A 17,244-nucleotide genomic window follows, 5' to 3' on the forward strand; every position below is an offset into this window, starting at 1 on the left:
TTTTCAATGAAGGGACGTCAACTTACTTAAAGCAAGATGTACTTTTACTGTAATTAAAACAAATGAATATTTTCCTTTGCCAAAGGCTTACATTTTTACATAAGGTCATGCATATTTAATAAACTTAGAAGTAAACTTCATATTAATTTTATGTATAGAAAAGTAATTTAATTTGTATAAAATCAAGTAATAGCCTGTTCTTACTTACATTTGGAGTTCCTTAAAATGTAAACTGTGGATGGAATAAAGTCATAATCAACTTAAAAGAATTAGATAGGAGAGCAAAGGAAAATGCTTCACAGGCAGCAATGTCAGTGTTCCTTTCAGGTAGCAAAATATATTGATTCACCTAAAATGTATAAATTGCCATCCATCATGTTAGACATAAACAGATAAAAAATAACCATGAAGAAACACATTAGAGAAAAATTAAAATATTTTAGTGAAAAAATTAATGTTTATGAGAATTTTCAGAGTTCAGAGAAATATATGTAACTAAGTAGAGTCAGAAAGTGGACAAAATTATAAAATTAGGAAAGAAAGATCTACGCATCAATGTTCAACCAAAGGTTTATCCTTAGGTGGTCAGTATATCTCAAATGTTGATCAATAATTTCTGTAGCTATATTTTCAAGGCATGGAAGGTGAGAAAAAAAGTGACAGAATTGAAGACCAGGATGCAATCTAAATGTTAAGCTACCAAGTATGGGTAGGAACAGGAAGATGCTCAGAATTCTTTGCCCAGAGCATGTTATAAAGTATAAGAGGTAAGAGACTGTAACACAGTGTACAGTGGTCACTGCCGAGGGATATCTGCCTTTCTTCTGTTCTTGGAAGATGTATTCATTTCTCTGTTTACTCTTTGAGAAAGAAATATGATGGTATCCATTAAGGAATTCATATGACACACTAATAACCAGGTATGCACAACAGTCTACATGAATTGATTGAACTTAAGTTCAGCAAGAATATTAGAGGAGGGGAACAGCCCATATCAACAGTAGGGGCATGGGATTAGAGTGGAAACAAATGAAGAATAAAGTATAGGAAAATGTGGAATTAACAACTGAAGAATAAAATACTAGAATGTAGGGAATATTAGTATTGATAAAGTACAAATAATTAACTTATTTCATCATGGTTTTAGCTTTTCTCTTGTTTTAATGTTGCAGGTGCAAAGGAAGGGATAAAGTAAAGGAGGAAAAATGAAGGACACCGTAATTTCTTTTACACAAGCTAACAGTGGAGCAAAGCACAAGGATTCCTCTCAGACTATGCTTCTCTAAGAAAGAGTCAAAAGCCAAGAAAGAGACAAATATGGAAACAAGTCTCAGAACAGCCAGAGGTCAAGGCAGAAAAGAGTGCATACTTAGGAATCAACAAAGGGGGTACAATTGTAGGTAGAAGAAACACAAATTAGGTAACAAATTGGAAGGAAATATAATTCCAAGGAAGTGGAGACTCATTTTGATAACATAAGATAAACATGTCTTATCCCAGGATATAAGTAGAGAGTAATGAAGAAGGGATCAATAATATGACAGTAGGTTTCAGACAGTGTAGACAGGTAAGGAGAGAGGTGGACTGGGAGATACCAAACATGCACCTATATTCCAGAAGAGCAGGTAAGGATGGAAACAGGATGACAGTTTAGACATTGGAGCACAACAGAGGGCTTAAGTGCTTCTGAGAGGTAGAATTTTCCAGCCACACGGAGAGCTTGCATGGGCTGCTCCTCCCTGATTTCTGCTTACAGGCTTCTTGCTTCCTCTTCTTTCTTTTGGACTTTGAAAACATTTCTCACTCTATTTGCTTTTTCAGCAGTAAAGCATGATGATAACACCTATCTAAAAAGGAACTACTCAGCAGAAGTCTCTGAAATACCTTTCTGAAACATGCTCACTCAGTTTGCTGCCCAGCTTTCCACAGTGGTGTTTTAGCTTAACTTGAAATATTCACAGATTATGAAGACAAAATACTAGATATCATTGTTAGCTACAGAGTCATTGAGGACAGGAGTTCCATTACTTGTTTGTTACATCTGTTAAGTACACAGTACAACATTCCAATACTTTTCTGTGTAGTAAATCCATAAGTCATCAAGTTTAAAATTCTCCCTTTCCCCCTGAGTTCTTATGTCTATCTCTGTCTCTCTGCACCCCCCACCCCCATGTGTGTATGTTGGTGTTATAGCAACCACACTCACCTCTGGATAAGAATACAGAAGTTTCTATTTTGTTTTTGTTGTTGTTTTGCTTTCCAATTTTTATTAGATATTTTCTTCATTTACATTCCAAATGCTATCCCGAAAGTCCCCCATACCCTCCCCATGCCCTGCTCCCCTATCCACCCACTCCCACTTCTTGTCCCTGGAATTCTCCTGTACTGGGGTATAAAAAAAGAAAGAAAGAAAACAAAACGGAAAAAAGTACAGAATTTTAAGCCAGGAACTGATTACTCAGCTTTATTTAACTTTTATCATTTCAATAGCAAGCTATGCTTTGTTTTCTAACCTTCACATGTTATTGTTATATCAAAATCTACTACTTGTACAAATGTGGACTGCAGTATCACAATTATATTTCAGGTCTGACAACTAAAGTAACTGGTTCACGTTAGTGTTTCATACAATTTATGTGAAATTTATGTGATTTTAATCTGAATTCCAAGGTCATCATTTACACTTCCAAGTCTAGGCTATCCACATGTTTATTTAAAAGTAACATTTTCCTAATGAAACAATCTTATTTTTCAAAGACTGTTTTAATTACAAAGCTGTAAATGTGTAAGCCACAGCCTATAATTTCTAATGTATGTCTGCTAAGAAGTACATATTACCCAAGTCAACATTATATGGACAAAACTCTGTCAATACACAGAACTTTTTTGAATATATATGTGTGTGTGTGTGTGTGTGTGTGTGTGTGTGTGTGTGTGTGTGTGTGTATGAACAACACATATATCAGAAATATACTTACTGCAACTTCCGAAGGCAAACATGCCACCATGAATGAAAATCACAGCTGGACTCTTTCTTTCCAACTTCCTCTTTGGCAAGTACAGACGAACAGGGATGTTATTGAAGTCTTTGTCAATCACTGTAACGTTTTCATCTGAAACTGCTTGTACAATGTAAAGTGCTGATATAGTTGAAAATATTTTTTCATATTTCATGAGACCTATTTTTTCAAATAATTCAGCCTATAAAAGCACGACAAAAAATTTAACCATTATACATTTTTACTTTAATAGCAACAAACACACATCTGTAATGACAGATATAATGTGATAATTCTTTAGAGGACTGATATTATTTTCAGACTGTATTTTGTAGCATGGATATCTCAGTGTGTTCATCTGCATCAGACCAGCACAAGATTGAGTTCATGAACAAGTCATATGATGGGGGATGAGCAAAATCCCATTCCTCCCTGGAGACATACTGGCAGTTATTGGTTATTGAGGAAGGAGGTATAATTTTTTTTAATATCTGTGAGTCATTTACCCTTGTTCTAGTAAATAATCTCCCTGAAATTCTTATCAAGTTACTAATTAAACTCATTGGATCACACAAAAGATTGAAGATATAAAAGTAGGAGGAAAACATGTTTAGAAAATGGATTCAAGTAGGCTCATGAAGGGGTGAAAGAAGGAACTTCATCAGGTAAATGAATAAAACTGTCAAATGAACAAACAATAAATAAATGCCTACTTGCACATATTATAATTGATACTGACTTGGAAACTTTATCCCTACTTTCCTGTTATTATAAGACCGGAAGTTGCTATGCATACTACCAGAGGAGAATTGCCATCACCAATCTTGCCCAACTGTGAACCTTGTGAACTACAATAGCCACTGGGATGGCAAAATTTGCCTACTATTGCAATAGAGAGTTGAATATTATGGGTTAAAAAAAATCACATTTTTATTGGATTTAAGCCCCACTACACAAGATGAAACTTATATCTAATCCCATTTTTGGGTCAAGAATCTGAATAGACAGGTCATAGGCCATAGTAGGAACCTACTACTGCCACTCATAAATGTGCATAGTCGTAAACAATCTCCTAATGACTTATTGTTATAGCTGTAGATTAATGAATCTCTCAGTCCTTATTACAGAAGCATCTGTTGGTAGTAGATTGTGATTAACACAGAGATGCAATATGGACTCAACTCTAAATGGATTATCTATACTGTCTTCTCTTCTGCCAAAGCTCAGAGATTATTGCAGAAGAGGAGACTGAAAGACTATATAGGCCAGAGATATTGAATGAATTAAAAACAAAAACAAAAACAAAAATACCAACAACCCAGTGTTCTTCAGAAACAATGTTAGCTGATTACATGAAATCAGTGATTTTTCACCATGCACAAGCCCATGAAACTTAAGTCACCCTAAATCCCATCTTGGTTGAGGGAAGTGGACATGATGTCCTACACCTAGCCAAGGAGCTATTGGAAACCTTTAGCTAGTTGGAGAGGAAGAGTCAGTTTTTTCAAAGGAGTTGGCTTCTCATATATCACCCTACCTCCAGTTGATGCCATATCCAAGAGGGCTCAGGTAATACAGATTGAACATGATTAGTAGAGAAGAAAAGAAAAAGAGAGAGAGAGAGAGAGAGAAAGTTAGGAAATTTGGATGGTTAAGTAAAGAGTTTCAAGACTGGTAAAAACATAATTGTATACAATTCTCAAAGAATTAATGCAACAGGGAATACATAAGGTACAAATAAATAAATAACTTAAATTCTAAATGTTTAGAAATAGTAATCTCATTTAATGCCACCAAATTTTTCAATGCATTTTGCATAGGTATGATTTAACTATAGTTTTATCTAAAAAAACTGTCTATAATATGACATTCTATGTATATTCCAATATTTTATTTTTGTTTCATTGGTCATTCAATTTAGTATTATAGAATTCTCTCTCTCCTTGTGTGTATGTGTGTGTGTGTAATCATGTCAACCATGTGTGCTTGTGGAAGTTAGACTGTGGTGTTGGTCTTTATCTTTTAACCTTTTTAAAGTCAAGTTCAATTGCTCCAGCTATATATGCCAATCTTTCTGATCCAGGAGCTTCTAGTGATTCTCCTGTCTTCCCCTCCCCTCCCACTGCAGGAAATCCATGCTACTACATTCAGATGTCTGTGAGTTCTGGAGACCCGAATGAAGATCTTTATGCTTGTGCAGCAAGGATTTTTGCCCATTATGCAATCTCTGTTATCTCTACTTTAGTTTAAAGATTATAAAATGTTTTGCAGTTACTATGTTAATTATAGTTTATGATCCTCATTTCCAGTTACAAAACAGTTTCTTTTTCTTAAAATTCCTCTAAGGAAAGAGAAGCTACCTTGTAATTATACCATTGAAGTCAGGCTGTCTTGAGTATTTTTGATAAGCTATCTAAGACATTACTGATCAATTTTTTCAGGAGCCATATTGGATCAAGCTACCTGGAATCTTCCTGAGATGACCTGCTTTGGATTACTATATCAACTGTGACAGGTTTGCCCTTATTAAGCAAGGCTTTTAGAGATTCATTTTAGGAAAGTTTCCTGCTATTAATATGTGTTTCCTGTTCATATTAAATACATGTAACAATCATTAAGTAATATCACAGCCCTGTGGACCAGATCTCTGCAGATCCACAAAGACATACTGTCTTGTAGTGGTGCTATATAGACTAATATATGAATTCTGAAGTCTTTTTTTTTCCTTTCACATATTTCTTTTTTTTAATTAGGTATTTTTTTATTTTACATTTCAAATGCTATTGCAAAAGTTCCCCATACCCCCCAACTCCCCTACCCACCCACTCCCACTTCTAGGCCCTGATGTTCCCTTGCACTGAGGCATATAAAGTATGCAAGACGAAGGGGCCTCTCTTACCAATTATGGCCAACTAGGCCATCTTCTGATACATATGCAGCTAGAGACACGAACTCTGGAGGTCCTGGTTAGTTCATATTGTTGTTCCACCTAGCACTCTGGGTACTTTCTCTAGCTGCTCCGTTGGACATCCTGTGTTCCATCCAATAGCTGACTGTGAGCATCCACTTCTGTTTGCCAGGCACTGGCATACCCTCACAAGAGACAGCTATATCAGGGTCCTTTAGGCAAAATCTTGCTGGCTTAGGCAATGGTGTTTGTATTTGGAGGCAGATTATGGGATGGATCCCTGGGTGTGGCATTCCCTAGATGGTCCCTCATTTCATCTCAGCTCCAAACTTTGTCTCTGTAACTCCTTCCATATGTGTTTTGTTCCCAATTCTAAGAAGGGGCAAAGTGACCACACTTTGGTCTTCATTCTTCTTGAGTTTCATGTGTTTTGCAACTTGTATCTTGGGTATTCTAAGTTTCTGGGCTAATATCCACTTATCAGTGAGTACATATCATGTGAGTTCTTTTGTGATTGGGTAACCTCACTCAGGATATCCTCCAGGTCCATCCATTTGCCTAGGAGTTTCATAAATTCATTCTTTTTAATAGCTGAGTAGTACTCCATTGTGTAAATGTACCACATTTTCTGTCTCCATTCCTCTGTTGAGGGGCATCTGGGTTCTTTCCAGCTTCTGGCTATTATAAATAAGGCTGCTATGAACATAGTGGAGCATGTGTCCTTATTTCCAGCTGGAACATCTTCTGGATATATGCCCAGGAGAGGTATTGAGGGATCCTCTGGTAGTACCATGTCCAATTTTCTGAGGAACCACCAGACTGATTTCCAGAGTGTTTGTACAAGCTTGCAATCCCACCAACAATGGAGGAGTGTTGCTCTTTCTCCACATCCTTGCCAGGATCTGCTGTCACCTGAATTTTTTATCTTAGGCATTCTGATTGGTGTGAGGTAGAATCTCAGGGTTGTTTTGATTTGCATTTCCCTGATGATTAAGGATGCTGAACATTTTTTAGGTGCTTCTCAACCATTCGGTATTCCTCAGGTCAGAATTCTTTGTTTAGCTCTGTGCCCCATTTTCCAATGGGGTTATTTGAATTCCGGGAGTCCATTTTCTTGAGTTCTTATATATATATTGAATATTAGTTCCCTATCTGATTTAGGATTGGTAAATATCCTTTCCCAATCTGTCGGTGGCCTTTTTGTCTTATTGACAGTGTCTTTTGCCTTGCAGAAGCTTTGCAATTTTATGAGGTTCCATTTGTCAATTCTCGATCTTATAGCACAAGCCATTGATGTTCTATTCAGGAATTTCCCCCCTGTGCCCATATGTTCGAGGCTTTTCCTCACTTTCTCCTCTATATTTCAGTGTCTCTGGTTTTATGTGGAGTTCCTTGATCCACTTAGATTTGACCTTAGTACAAGGAGATAAGAATGGATCAATTCACATTCTTCTACATGATAACTGCCTCTTGTGCCAGCAACATTTGTTGAAAATGCTGTCTTTTTTCCACTGGATGGTTTTAGCTCCCTTGTCAAAGATCAAGTGACCATAGGTGTGTGGGTTCCATTGGTCTACTTGTCTGTCACTATACCAGTACCATGCAGTTTTTATCACAATTGCTCTGTAGTACAGTTTTAGGTAAGGCATGGAGATTCCACCAGAGATTCTTTTATCATTGAGAGGAGTTTTTGCTCTCCTAGGTTTTTTGTTATTCCAGATGAATTTGCAAATTGCCCTTTCTAATTCCTTGAAGAATTGAGTTGGAATTTTGATGGGGATTGCATTGAATCTGTAGATTGCTTTTGGCGAGATAGCCATTTTTACTATATTGATTCAGCCAATCCATGAGCATGGGAGATCTTTCCATCTTCTGAGATCTTCTTTGATTTCTTTCTTCAGAGACTTGAATTTCTTATCATACAGATCTTTCACTTCCTTTGTTAGAGTCACACCGATGTATTTTATATTATTTGTGACTATTGTGAATGATGTTGTTTCCCTAATTTCTTTCTCAGCCTGTTTATCCTTTGTGTAGAGAAAGGCCATTGACTTGTTTGAATTAATTTTATATCCAGCTACTGCAGTGAAGCTGTTTATCAGGTTTAGGAATTCACTGGTGAAAATTTTAGGGTCATATATATATATATATATATATATATATATATATATATATATATATATACTATCATATCATCTGTAAAAAGTGATATTTTTGACTTCTTCCTTTCCAATTTGTATCCACTTGATCTCCCTTTGTTGTCGAATTGCTTTGGCTAGGACTTCAAGTACAATGTTGAATAGGTAGGGAGAAAGAGGGCAGCCTTGTCTAGTCCCTGATTTTAGTGGGAATGCTTCCAGCTTCTCACCATTTACTTTGTTGTTGGCCACTGGTTTGCTGTAGATTGCTTTTATCATGTTTAGGTTTGGGCCTTGAATTCCTGACCTTTCCAAGACTTTTATCATCAATGGGTGTTGGATTTTGTCAAATGCTTTCTCCGCATCTAACTAGGTGATCATGTGGTTTTTGTTTTTGAGTTTGTTTATATAGTGGATTACATTGATGGGTTTCTCTATATTAAACCATCCCTGCATCCCTGGAATGAAACCTACTTGGTCAGGATGAATGATTGTTTTAATGTGTTCTTGGATTTGGTTACTGAGAACTTTATCGAGGATTTTTGCATTGATATTCATATGGGAAATTGGTCTCAAGTTCTCTATCTTTGTTGGATCTTTCTGTGGTTTAGGTATCAGAGTAATTGTGGCTTCATAGAATGTGTTGGGTAGAGTACCTTCTGCTTCTATTTTGTGGAATAGTTTGTGCAGAAGTGGAACTAGATCTTCTTTGAAGTTCTGATAGAACTCCACACTGAACCCATCTGGTCCAGGGCTTTTTTTGGTTGGGAAACTATTAATGACTGCTTCTATTTCTTTAGTGGACATAGGTCTGTTTAGGTCATTAAAATCATCCTGATTTAACTTTGGTCCCTGGTATCTGTCTAGAATTTTGTCCATTTCATCCAGGTTTTCCAGTTTTGTTGAGTATAGCCTTTTGTAGAAGGATCTGATGGTGTTTTTGATTTTTTCAGTTCTGTTGTTATGTCTCCCTTTTTATTTCTGATTTTGTTAATTAGGATGCTCTCCCTGTGCCCTCTAGTGAGTCTGGCTAAGGGTTTATCTATCATGTTGATTTTCTCAAAGAACCAGCTCCTTGTTTGTTGATTCTTTGAATAGTTCTTGTTTCCACTTGGTTGATTTCACCCCTGATTTTGATTATTTCCTGCCATCTACTCCTCTTGGGTGAATTTGCTTCCTTTTGTTCTAGTGCTTTTAGGTGTTTTGTCAAGCTGCTAGTGTGTGCTCTCTCTAGTTTCTTTTTGGAGGCACTCAGAGCTATGAGTTTTCCTCTTACTAATGTTTTCATTGTGTCCCATAAGTTTGGTTATTGGTAGATTCACTTTCATTAAACTCTAAAAAGTCTTTTATTTCTTTCTTTTTTCCTTTCTTGTCCAAAGCATTATTGAGAGTGTTGTTCAGTTTCCACATGAATGTTGGCTTTCTATTATTTATGTTGTTATTGAAGATCTGCCTTAGTCCATGGTGATCCGATAGGATGCAAGGGACAATTTCAATATTTTTGTATCTGTTGAGGTCTGTTTGTTACCAATTATATGGTCAATTTAGGAGAAGGCACTATGAGGTGCTAAGAAGAAGGTATATCCTTTTGTTTTAGGATAAAATGTTCTGTAGATATCTGTTAAATCCATTTCTTTCATAACTTCTGTTAGTTTCACTGTGTCTCTGTTTAGTTTCTGTTTACATGATCTTTCCAGTGATGAAAGTGGTGTGTTGAAGTCTCCCACTATTATTGTTTGAGGTATAAGGTGTGCTTTGACCTTAACTAACATTTCTTTAATGAATGTGGTTGCCCTTGCATTTGGAGCATAGATATTCAGAATTGAGAGTTCCTCTTGGAAGATTTTACCTTGGTGAGTATGAAGTGTCCCTCCTTGTCTTTTTTGATAACTTTGGGTTGGAAGTTGATTTAATTCGATATTAGAATGGCTACTCCAGCTTGTTTCTTCAGAGCGTTTGCTTGGAAAATTGTTTTCCAGTCTTTCACTCTGAGGTAGAGTCTATCTTTTTCCCTGAGATGGGTTTACTGTAAGCAGCAAAATGTTGGATCCTGTTTGTGTAGCCAGTCTGCTATTCTATGCCTTTTTATTAGGGAATTGAGTCCATTGATATTAAGAGATATTAAGGAAAATTAATTCTTGCTTCCTATAATTTTTGTTGTTAGAATTGGCATTTTGTTCTTGTGGCTGTCTTCTTTTAGGTTTGTTGAAGGATTACTTTCTTGCTTTTTCTAGGGTGTGTTTTCTGTCCTTGCATTTTTTTTTCTGTTATTATCCTTTGAAGGGCTGAATTCATGGAAAGATATTGTTTGAATTTTGTTTTGTCATGGGATACTTTGGTTTCTTCATCTATGGTAATTGAGAATTTGGCTGGGTATAGTAGCTTGGGCTGGCCTTTGTGTTCTCTTATTGTCTGTATAACATCTGTCCAGGATCTTCTCGTTTTCATAGTCTCTGGTGAGAAGTCTGGAGTAATTCTAATAGGTCTGCCTTTATATGTTACTTGACCTTTTTCCCTTGCAGCTTTTAATATTTTGTCCTTACTTAGTGCATTTGTTGTTCTGATTATTATGTGTCTGGAGGAATTTATTTTCTGGTCCAGTCTATTTGGAATTCTGTAGGCTTCTTGTATGTTCATGGGCATCTTTTTCTTTAGGTATGGAAAGTATGTGAAATTTAAACTAAACAAGTGTGATTATCCATTTTGCATGATATTACTTCAGATGTGGTTTTCGTGTCTAATGCAAGGGAAGGTATTTTAAGAGGTTGGGGGCAGATTCTAGGCTTTGAATCCCGGGCAGTGTGCTTGCCAGGTATATATGCTACCAGAGGACTATGCAAACTTCACTTTTAAAAGTAAACTGTTTCAAAATGTGGTTTTGATAAAATATCCTGAATTGCTCTGTAGTTTGTGCTGGCCTTGAACTTATGAGCCTCCTGGTCCAACAACTCAAGAACCAGATATTAGGAAATTGTAATGATTCTGGCTCAACCTGCCAATGATAGGAAAAAATGAAACATTATTTATGAACCACTATATTCTTTACAATAATGGATTTTACACTCATGATTTGAGTTTCTATAGATAAAATATAAAATTATCAATTTTTTAATCAATATCATTGATGAGTGCGTTAGTCACTCTTTTCCTCTGAGACTAAATATCTGGCAAGAAGCATTTAACGGAAAGAGGGGATTTTAACAGCTCCTAGTTTGAAACATTCAGTTCATAATGGCAGGAAAGGTATGGCAGTGGAAATTGCTTATGACTATGGCAGTAGGAACATTGTATAGAGTGTAAAGCCATCTTCTGATTCTGTTGTAAGGGTGATACCTTTCCCACAAAGTCCAGGTTGGTGTCACAAGAGACTGTCACATGTAAAAAGATTGTGAGAAGCAGAGATGTGGCCGCAAAGTTGCCTTCCTGTGCTTCAAGGGTCAGATACTTTGGACTAGATTTGACCCTCTGACCCACCTGACTTGCTAAGGTTAAGACATCCATTGTTGTTCCTCATCAGGTGTTCAGTGTCCTAGATAAATGTTAACACTGCCAACTATTCAGCAATTGTCCTCTTTGGTGAAAAAGGACCTTTACCTGGTCACCAAAGTCTCTACAGAAGATTTGGTATGTGATATTCTGAAATTGTTTTAGTGTATTATGATCCAAATTCAGGAGTTTATAATAAATGATGCTGATAGTAATGAGTATTTATGATGACTGTTATTTGAAATAAAAATTATAATGAAGTCGAAAGTAAAGTTTAATACAAAAACTTAGAGGTAAAGAAAGTATTTCCACCATGAAAACTTGCTAGCTTTAGTACAGTGGGTATTAAAAGACAAAGGAATATAGTGGTTCAGATCAGCACAGGACTAATACAATTTGAAGCCCAGACCCCATCCCCAATGGATAATATATTGTGGCATTTATTCCAGACTATTTTCATTTAAAGCATGTGGAATATTCAACTACTACCTAGAGAATTAATGTTCTCCGACTTTTTCTTTGTTAAGTGCAATACTTTTTATTTAATGAGTGTGTGTGTGTGTGTGTGTACATGGGTTTATGTTAGTATACACATTTTAAATGTGTGTACTTACATATGCATGTTCACATGTATGGTTATGCATGTAGACTCCAGAAGTTGACATTAAGTGTCTTCTTCTATATTTCTCTACCTTATTTTTTAAAATGGGTCTTTAACAGGGCCTAAGATATCTGAGCAGCTAGATTTGCTGTACATTGAGATTCAGGATTCCCCTCAAGTCCATCCTACCCACACAATGCTAAGGTAGCAGGTATATGCTGCTATGCCCAGGTTTCTATGTCCTGGCCATCTGTACTCAGCTCACCAAGCTTGTTTCAACTAATAATTTAATGACTGAGCCATCTCCATGTACTCCACATCTGATTGGAATAATTTCTCATCTATTTTCTTTTGTATTTCAATATGGCATTAAAAGGTCATCTACCTTATAACTTTGGTGTTCCTCAGGTACAAGCATGTGTGCTAAGTCACTTGTAAGCCCTGATACACATGAAGATGCTGAAACAAACTATGCTCATTGAAGAATCTTTCTCTACTCCTCTGAAAGGCTTCATTTCATTTAGAAAATTCCTATTCTAAAACCACTGGGAAGTAACAAGAATCTAGAAAGATTTTCTTGAGAAATTTTTTATTTCTTCATTTCTTCCTGACCTGTACAACCTGCTTCTATTGTTCTGTAATTTGAAATAGTGCAGATGGTTAGCCTTGTGATGAGCTAAGGAATTTCCCAGAATTCTTTCATTTTGTGTAAGTCCTTTTCCTTTACAAGGGCTTTATGGCCTTGAGTAAATCCTCGTGCTTTCCCACCCATGCACAAGTTCCAGAAATAATGACTCAGAGACTTAAACATATATGAATAAATCCCTAGACCACACATTTTAGCTTCCTCCCACTAGCTTAATTATCCCACTTCCTCTATTCTAACTACCCCCGTGTGGTTAATTACCTCTCCTCAGGTTCATTTAAACATCTTCCTAAGAGTTTGGGGCAAATCTTGCAGCATCTGACTCAATCCCAGAAATCCTCTTACTCTACCAGTACTTCCACCTCCTTATTTCCTGCCTATGCTCATAGACCAACAGCATTTTATTGACAAGTGATGTTTTTATACGTTGCACAAGCAATTCTCTCTATACTTGAGAGCACTTTGAATAGTTTGGGATTTCCTAAAGAATGGCAGCAGATACAGTCACTGATGCAGAAGTGCTGTAGAAGCTGGTGCTCTTAAGGTTCTCAAGCTCACAGGTGAAGTCTAGGTTCACTGCTACAGAGTGTACATGAAGAAAAGAATTTAGCTGCAGACTCAAGACTCCTCTTATTTCTGATAAGAAACAAGGACTTCACATGCAACATTCTGCATCTTTTTCTGATCTTCTGCTTTTCATAAATTATTCTGTCTCATCTATCACTGTTATCACACCACACTACTTAGATCAATGTTTTCTTTATTATGCCATGGTCCATTAGACTAGACATTATATGTAAGTATTGGCAATTGTATTTCATTATACTTGTAGATTTTTCTCATCATATTACTCAGGTCAAATATTCTTCTAGGGAAACTAGACATAATAACACATGATTATTATTATTATAGAAATTGGGAAACTGAGTCAGGAGGAAACTATGTTCTAGAACAGCCTGAGATTCACAACAAAGATTTATTAAAACAGAAGCTAAATCTCTTAAAAGAACAAACAACAAATACATTGTAGTTATTCTGTCATATTTACTAGGATGCTTCTGATCATCCTGACCATACTCCTGTTTGCTTGTTATATGTGAATAAATGTGTAAGAAACAGAATATGCATTGTTCCTGAACAGATGAAATTAGAATGACATACTCTCATGTCTAAGTTAATGAGTAAATTTTATGAAAAAAAATCACTGATAATGTTTCATATTAATAAATCAATTTTACCTCAGGCTATTAAAGTAAAACTGCCAATCCTTTTGTGTGGAAGTTATTGACTCATTAATATTCATTATATTTCTAGCTACGAAATGATCCAGAATTCAAAAATAAAATCAAGGCACAAGCCTTACTATACCCTGCCCTACAAATGATTGACACCTTTCTGCCATCTCACCGAGAGTATGGACATGGTCCAATCCTGCACAGGGAGATGATGCTACGGGTGGCATCTCTATATGTGACTAAAGACTCATCACTGACTCAGGCCTTACTGAGAAATGTGCACATGCCCGAAGAATCAAGGCACCTATTCAAGTTTGCTAACTGGAGTGACTTTCTTCCTGAGAAGTATAAAAAGAACCATGTTTACACTGAACCAGTGCTTGGAAAATGGAATGCTTCCTACCCAGCATTTATGGACAGCAGAATGTTTCCTTTGTTAGTCAATGACTCCCAGTTGCAGAATTTGCCTCTCACTTACATCCTCTCTTGTGAACATGATCTATTGAGAGATGATAGTTTCATTTACATCACTCAGCTTAGAAATGTTGGAGTTAGGGTTATTCATGAGCACATAGAGGAAGGTGTTCATGGGGCTCTCTCATTCACTATGGGTACATTGGCTTTACATCTAGGATTTAAAATAAGAGATATGTATATTCGTTGGTTAGAGGAAAACCTACCTATAAATTAGAGGTACATGTAGCCATGAAGTGATCTAGTTAGAAAAGTAATCTGATAGCTGTATTTGAGCTACTGTATGATGAATGGGCACAAAATAATCTGAGTTTGGGGTAAACTATATTTCAGTTTGAATAAAGAGGACTGAATATGTTTGAGAAAGTTACTTCATCTTCTAAGTCTTAGAAATATTGCTAAAATGAGGATATTCACTTCATGATTGCAATTAATTTATATTTATCAGGAAAGATATATTCTGAGTCTTCAAAAATGATAGGATAGTGCAAAAATGTGGTGACATACAGGCTTGCAATATGGATGGAATCTTGATGACTGGCTGGGTTGGCACATTCCTGTCCAGTACCCCAGAGGCAACAAGGTACAGAAATCTGAGAGTCAAGGTTCAGATGATCTATATAGCTAATTCTAGTACAACCATGGCTATATAGTGGCATGCTGTCTCAAGAAAAGAAAAATTTTAATAAATATCAAAGAAAAGAAACCACAAATGAGAAGAAAATGTGATAAAGTACAATTGTAGTGACATTTCTATCGACTGAGCATTGTAATGTACTTGTGCTATGGTTTTTCCAGTCATGTGCTATCCATACATTATTTTAGTCAGTTGTAGGTAAATTAAGGTAGTTGTTCTTGTTATTCATCTCATGGAATTTATATATTGCTTTTCAAGAGAACAATCTGTGTATTGGAGGAAACTGTTAACATTTCACTGCACATATTCCTAAAGCCCTTTAATGGAGGGATGGTACCCAGTCAACTACAGGCTGTAGGTATAATTACTTATAGCATTCTTTTGAATTCCTGAGGTGATCCACTGTGTGCGCAGAGACTGCATATCCAGGGAGTTATCTGAGTTGATGATCTCCAGACACGTTTGCTTTCCTGTGATGATGGAACTCAAGTTCCTATCAGCACAAATGAATTCAAAATAGCTGCATTTCCACTGGGAAACCGCGAAATTAAAGCTATTTCTCTGAGGTCCTGGTCATTCTGCTGCTCGTTTATGATTGTTTGACATGTTTAGTGCTTATTCTGTTTTTTTTCTTTTTTAGACATTTATTTTGTTTATTTACATTCCCAGTCTATGGCTCTTAAAAATGAAATCAGTAGTCAGATTTTTTTTCTCTACACAGATATTTTTATTTTGGATATTTTTATTTTAATCAGTGTTCTTGAATACCTTTTTTGTTTTGTTTTGAATGTTTTCTTTTTTTACATTTCAAATGTTTTCCCCTTTCCAGGTCTCCCCTTCCCCTATCTTATCATCCCTCCCCCTGCCTCTATGAGGTTGCTCCCCTACCAAGCCACCTACTACTGTCTTCCAGTCCTAGCATTCACCTACACTGGAGCACCAAACACCCTCAGGGCAAGGACCGTTCCTCCTTCCACTGATGTCCAACAAGGTCATCCTAAGCCACAACTGTGATCAGATGTCTCTACATGTGTACTCTTTAGTTGATGGTACAGTACCCGGAAGCTCCAGGGAATCTGGGCAGCTGATACTATTGCTCCCCCCATGGAGCTGCAAACCCCCTCAGCTCCTTCAGTCCCTTCTCCAACTCCTCCATCGGGGACCTCATTCTCAGCCCAATGGTTGGCTATGAGCATCCACCTCTATATTTGTCAGGCTCTGGCAGAGCTTCTCAGAAGACAGCAATACCAGGCTCCTATCAACATGCATTTCCCAGCATCTACAATAGCATCTGGGTTTGGTGACAGTATGTGGGATGGATCCCCAGGTGTGCAGTCTCTAGATGGCCTTTTCTTCAGGCTCTGCTCCATACTTTGTCTCTATATTTCCTCCTGTGAGTGTTTTGTTCCCCCACTGAAGCATCTGCACTTTCCTGTCTTCCTTCTTGGGCTTCATATGGTCTGTGAATTGTGTCTTAGGTATTCTGAACTTTCAGGCTAATGTCCACTTATCAATGAGTGCATGCCATGTGTGTTTTTTTGGTGACTGGGTTACCTCACTCAGGATGGTATTTTCTAGTTCTGTCCATTTGCATAAAAATTTCATGAAGTCATTATTTTTAATAGCTGAATAGTACACTATTGTATAAATGTACCACATTTTCTTTATCCATTCCTCTGTTGAAGGACATCTGGGTTCTTTCCAGCTTCTGGCTATTATAAATATGACTACTATGAACATAGCAGGGTGTGTGTCCTTATAACATGTTGGAGCATCTTCTGGGAATATGCCTAGGAATGGTGAAGATGGGTCCTCAGGTAGTACAATATTAAATTTTCTGAGGCACAAATAGACTGATTTCCAGAGTGGTTGTACCACCTTACAATTCCACCAGCAATGGAGGAGTATTCCTCTTTCTGTACATCCTCACCAGGATCTGCTGTCACCTGAGGTTTTTTTTTTCTTTTTCCAATTTTTTATTAGGTATTTTCTTCACTTATATTTCAAATGCTATCCCGAAAGTCCCCTAAACCCCCCGCTGCTCCCCTCTCCACCCACTCCCACTTCTTGGCCCTGGTGTTCCCCTGTACTAGAGTATATAAAGTTTTCAAGACCTAGGG

The 17,244-nt window shown here is 36.8% G+C and overlaps 1 protein-coding gene and 1 pseudogene across 1 annotated transcript; one reads left to right on the top strand and one right to left on the bottom strand.

The window, feature by feature from the left end:
* Nucleotides 1-11,546, bottom strand: part of LOC110291820 (arylacetamide deacetylase-like 2) — a 168,434-nt pseudogene extending 156,888 nt beyond the window's left edge.
* Nucleotides 11,547-11,582: 36 nt separating this feature from the next.
* Nucleotides 11,583-14,704, top strand: LOC110291819 (arylacetamide deacetylase-like 2). Its single transcript, XM_021159074.1, has 2 exons — nucleotides 11,583-11,669; nucleotides 14,093-14,704. Exons 1-2 carry the CDS (start codon nucleotides 11,583-11,585, stop codon nucleotides 14,702-14,704), a joined length of 699 nt encoding a protein of 232 aa, XP_021014733.1.
* Nucleotides 14,705-17,244: the final 2,540 nt, after the last annotated feature.

This window comes from Mus caroli, unplaced genomic scaffold (assembly GCF_978045245.1).
Source record: "Mus caroli unplaced genomic scaffold, Mus_caroli_1 scaffold_3, whole genome shotgun sequence".
In the NCBI taxonomy this organism is placed as follows: domain Eukaryota; kingdom Metazoa; phylum Chordata; class Mammalia; order Rodentia; family Muridae; genus Mus; species Mus caroli.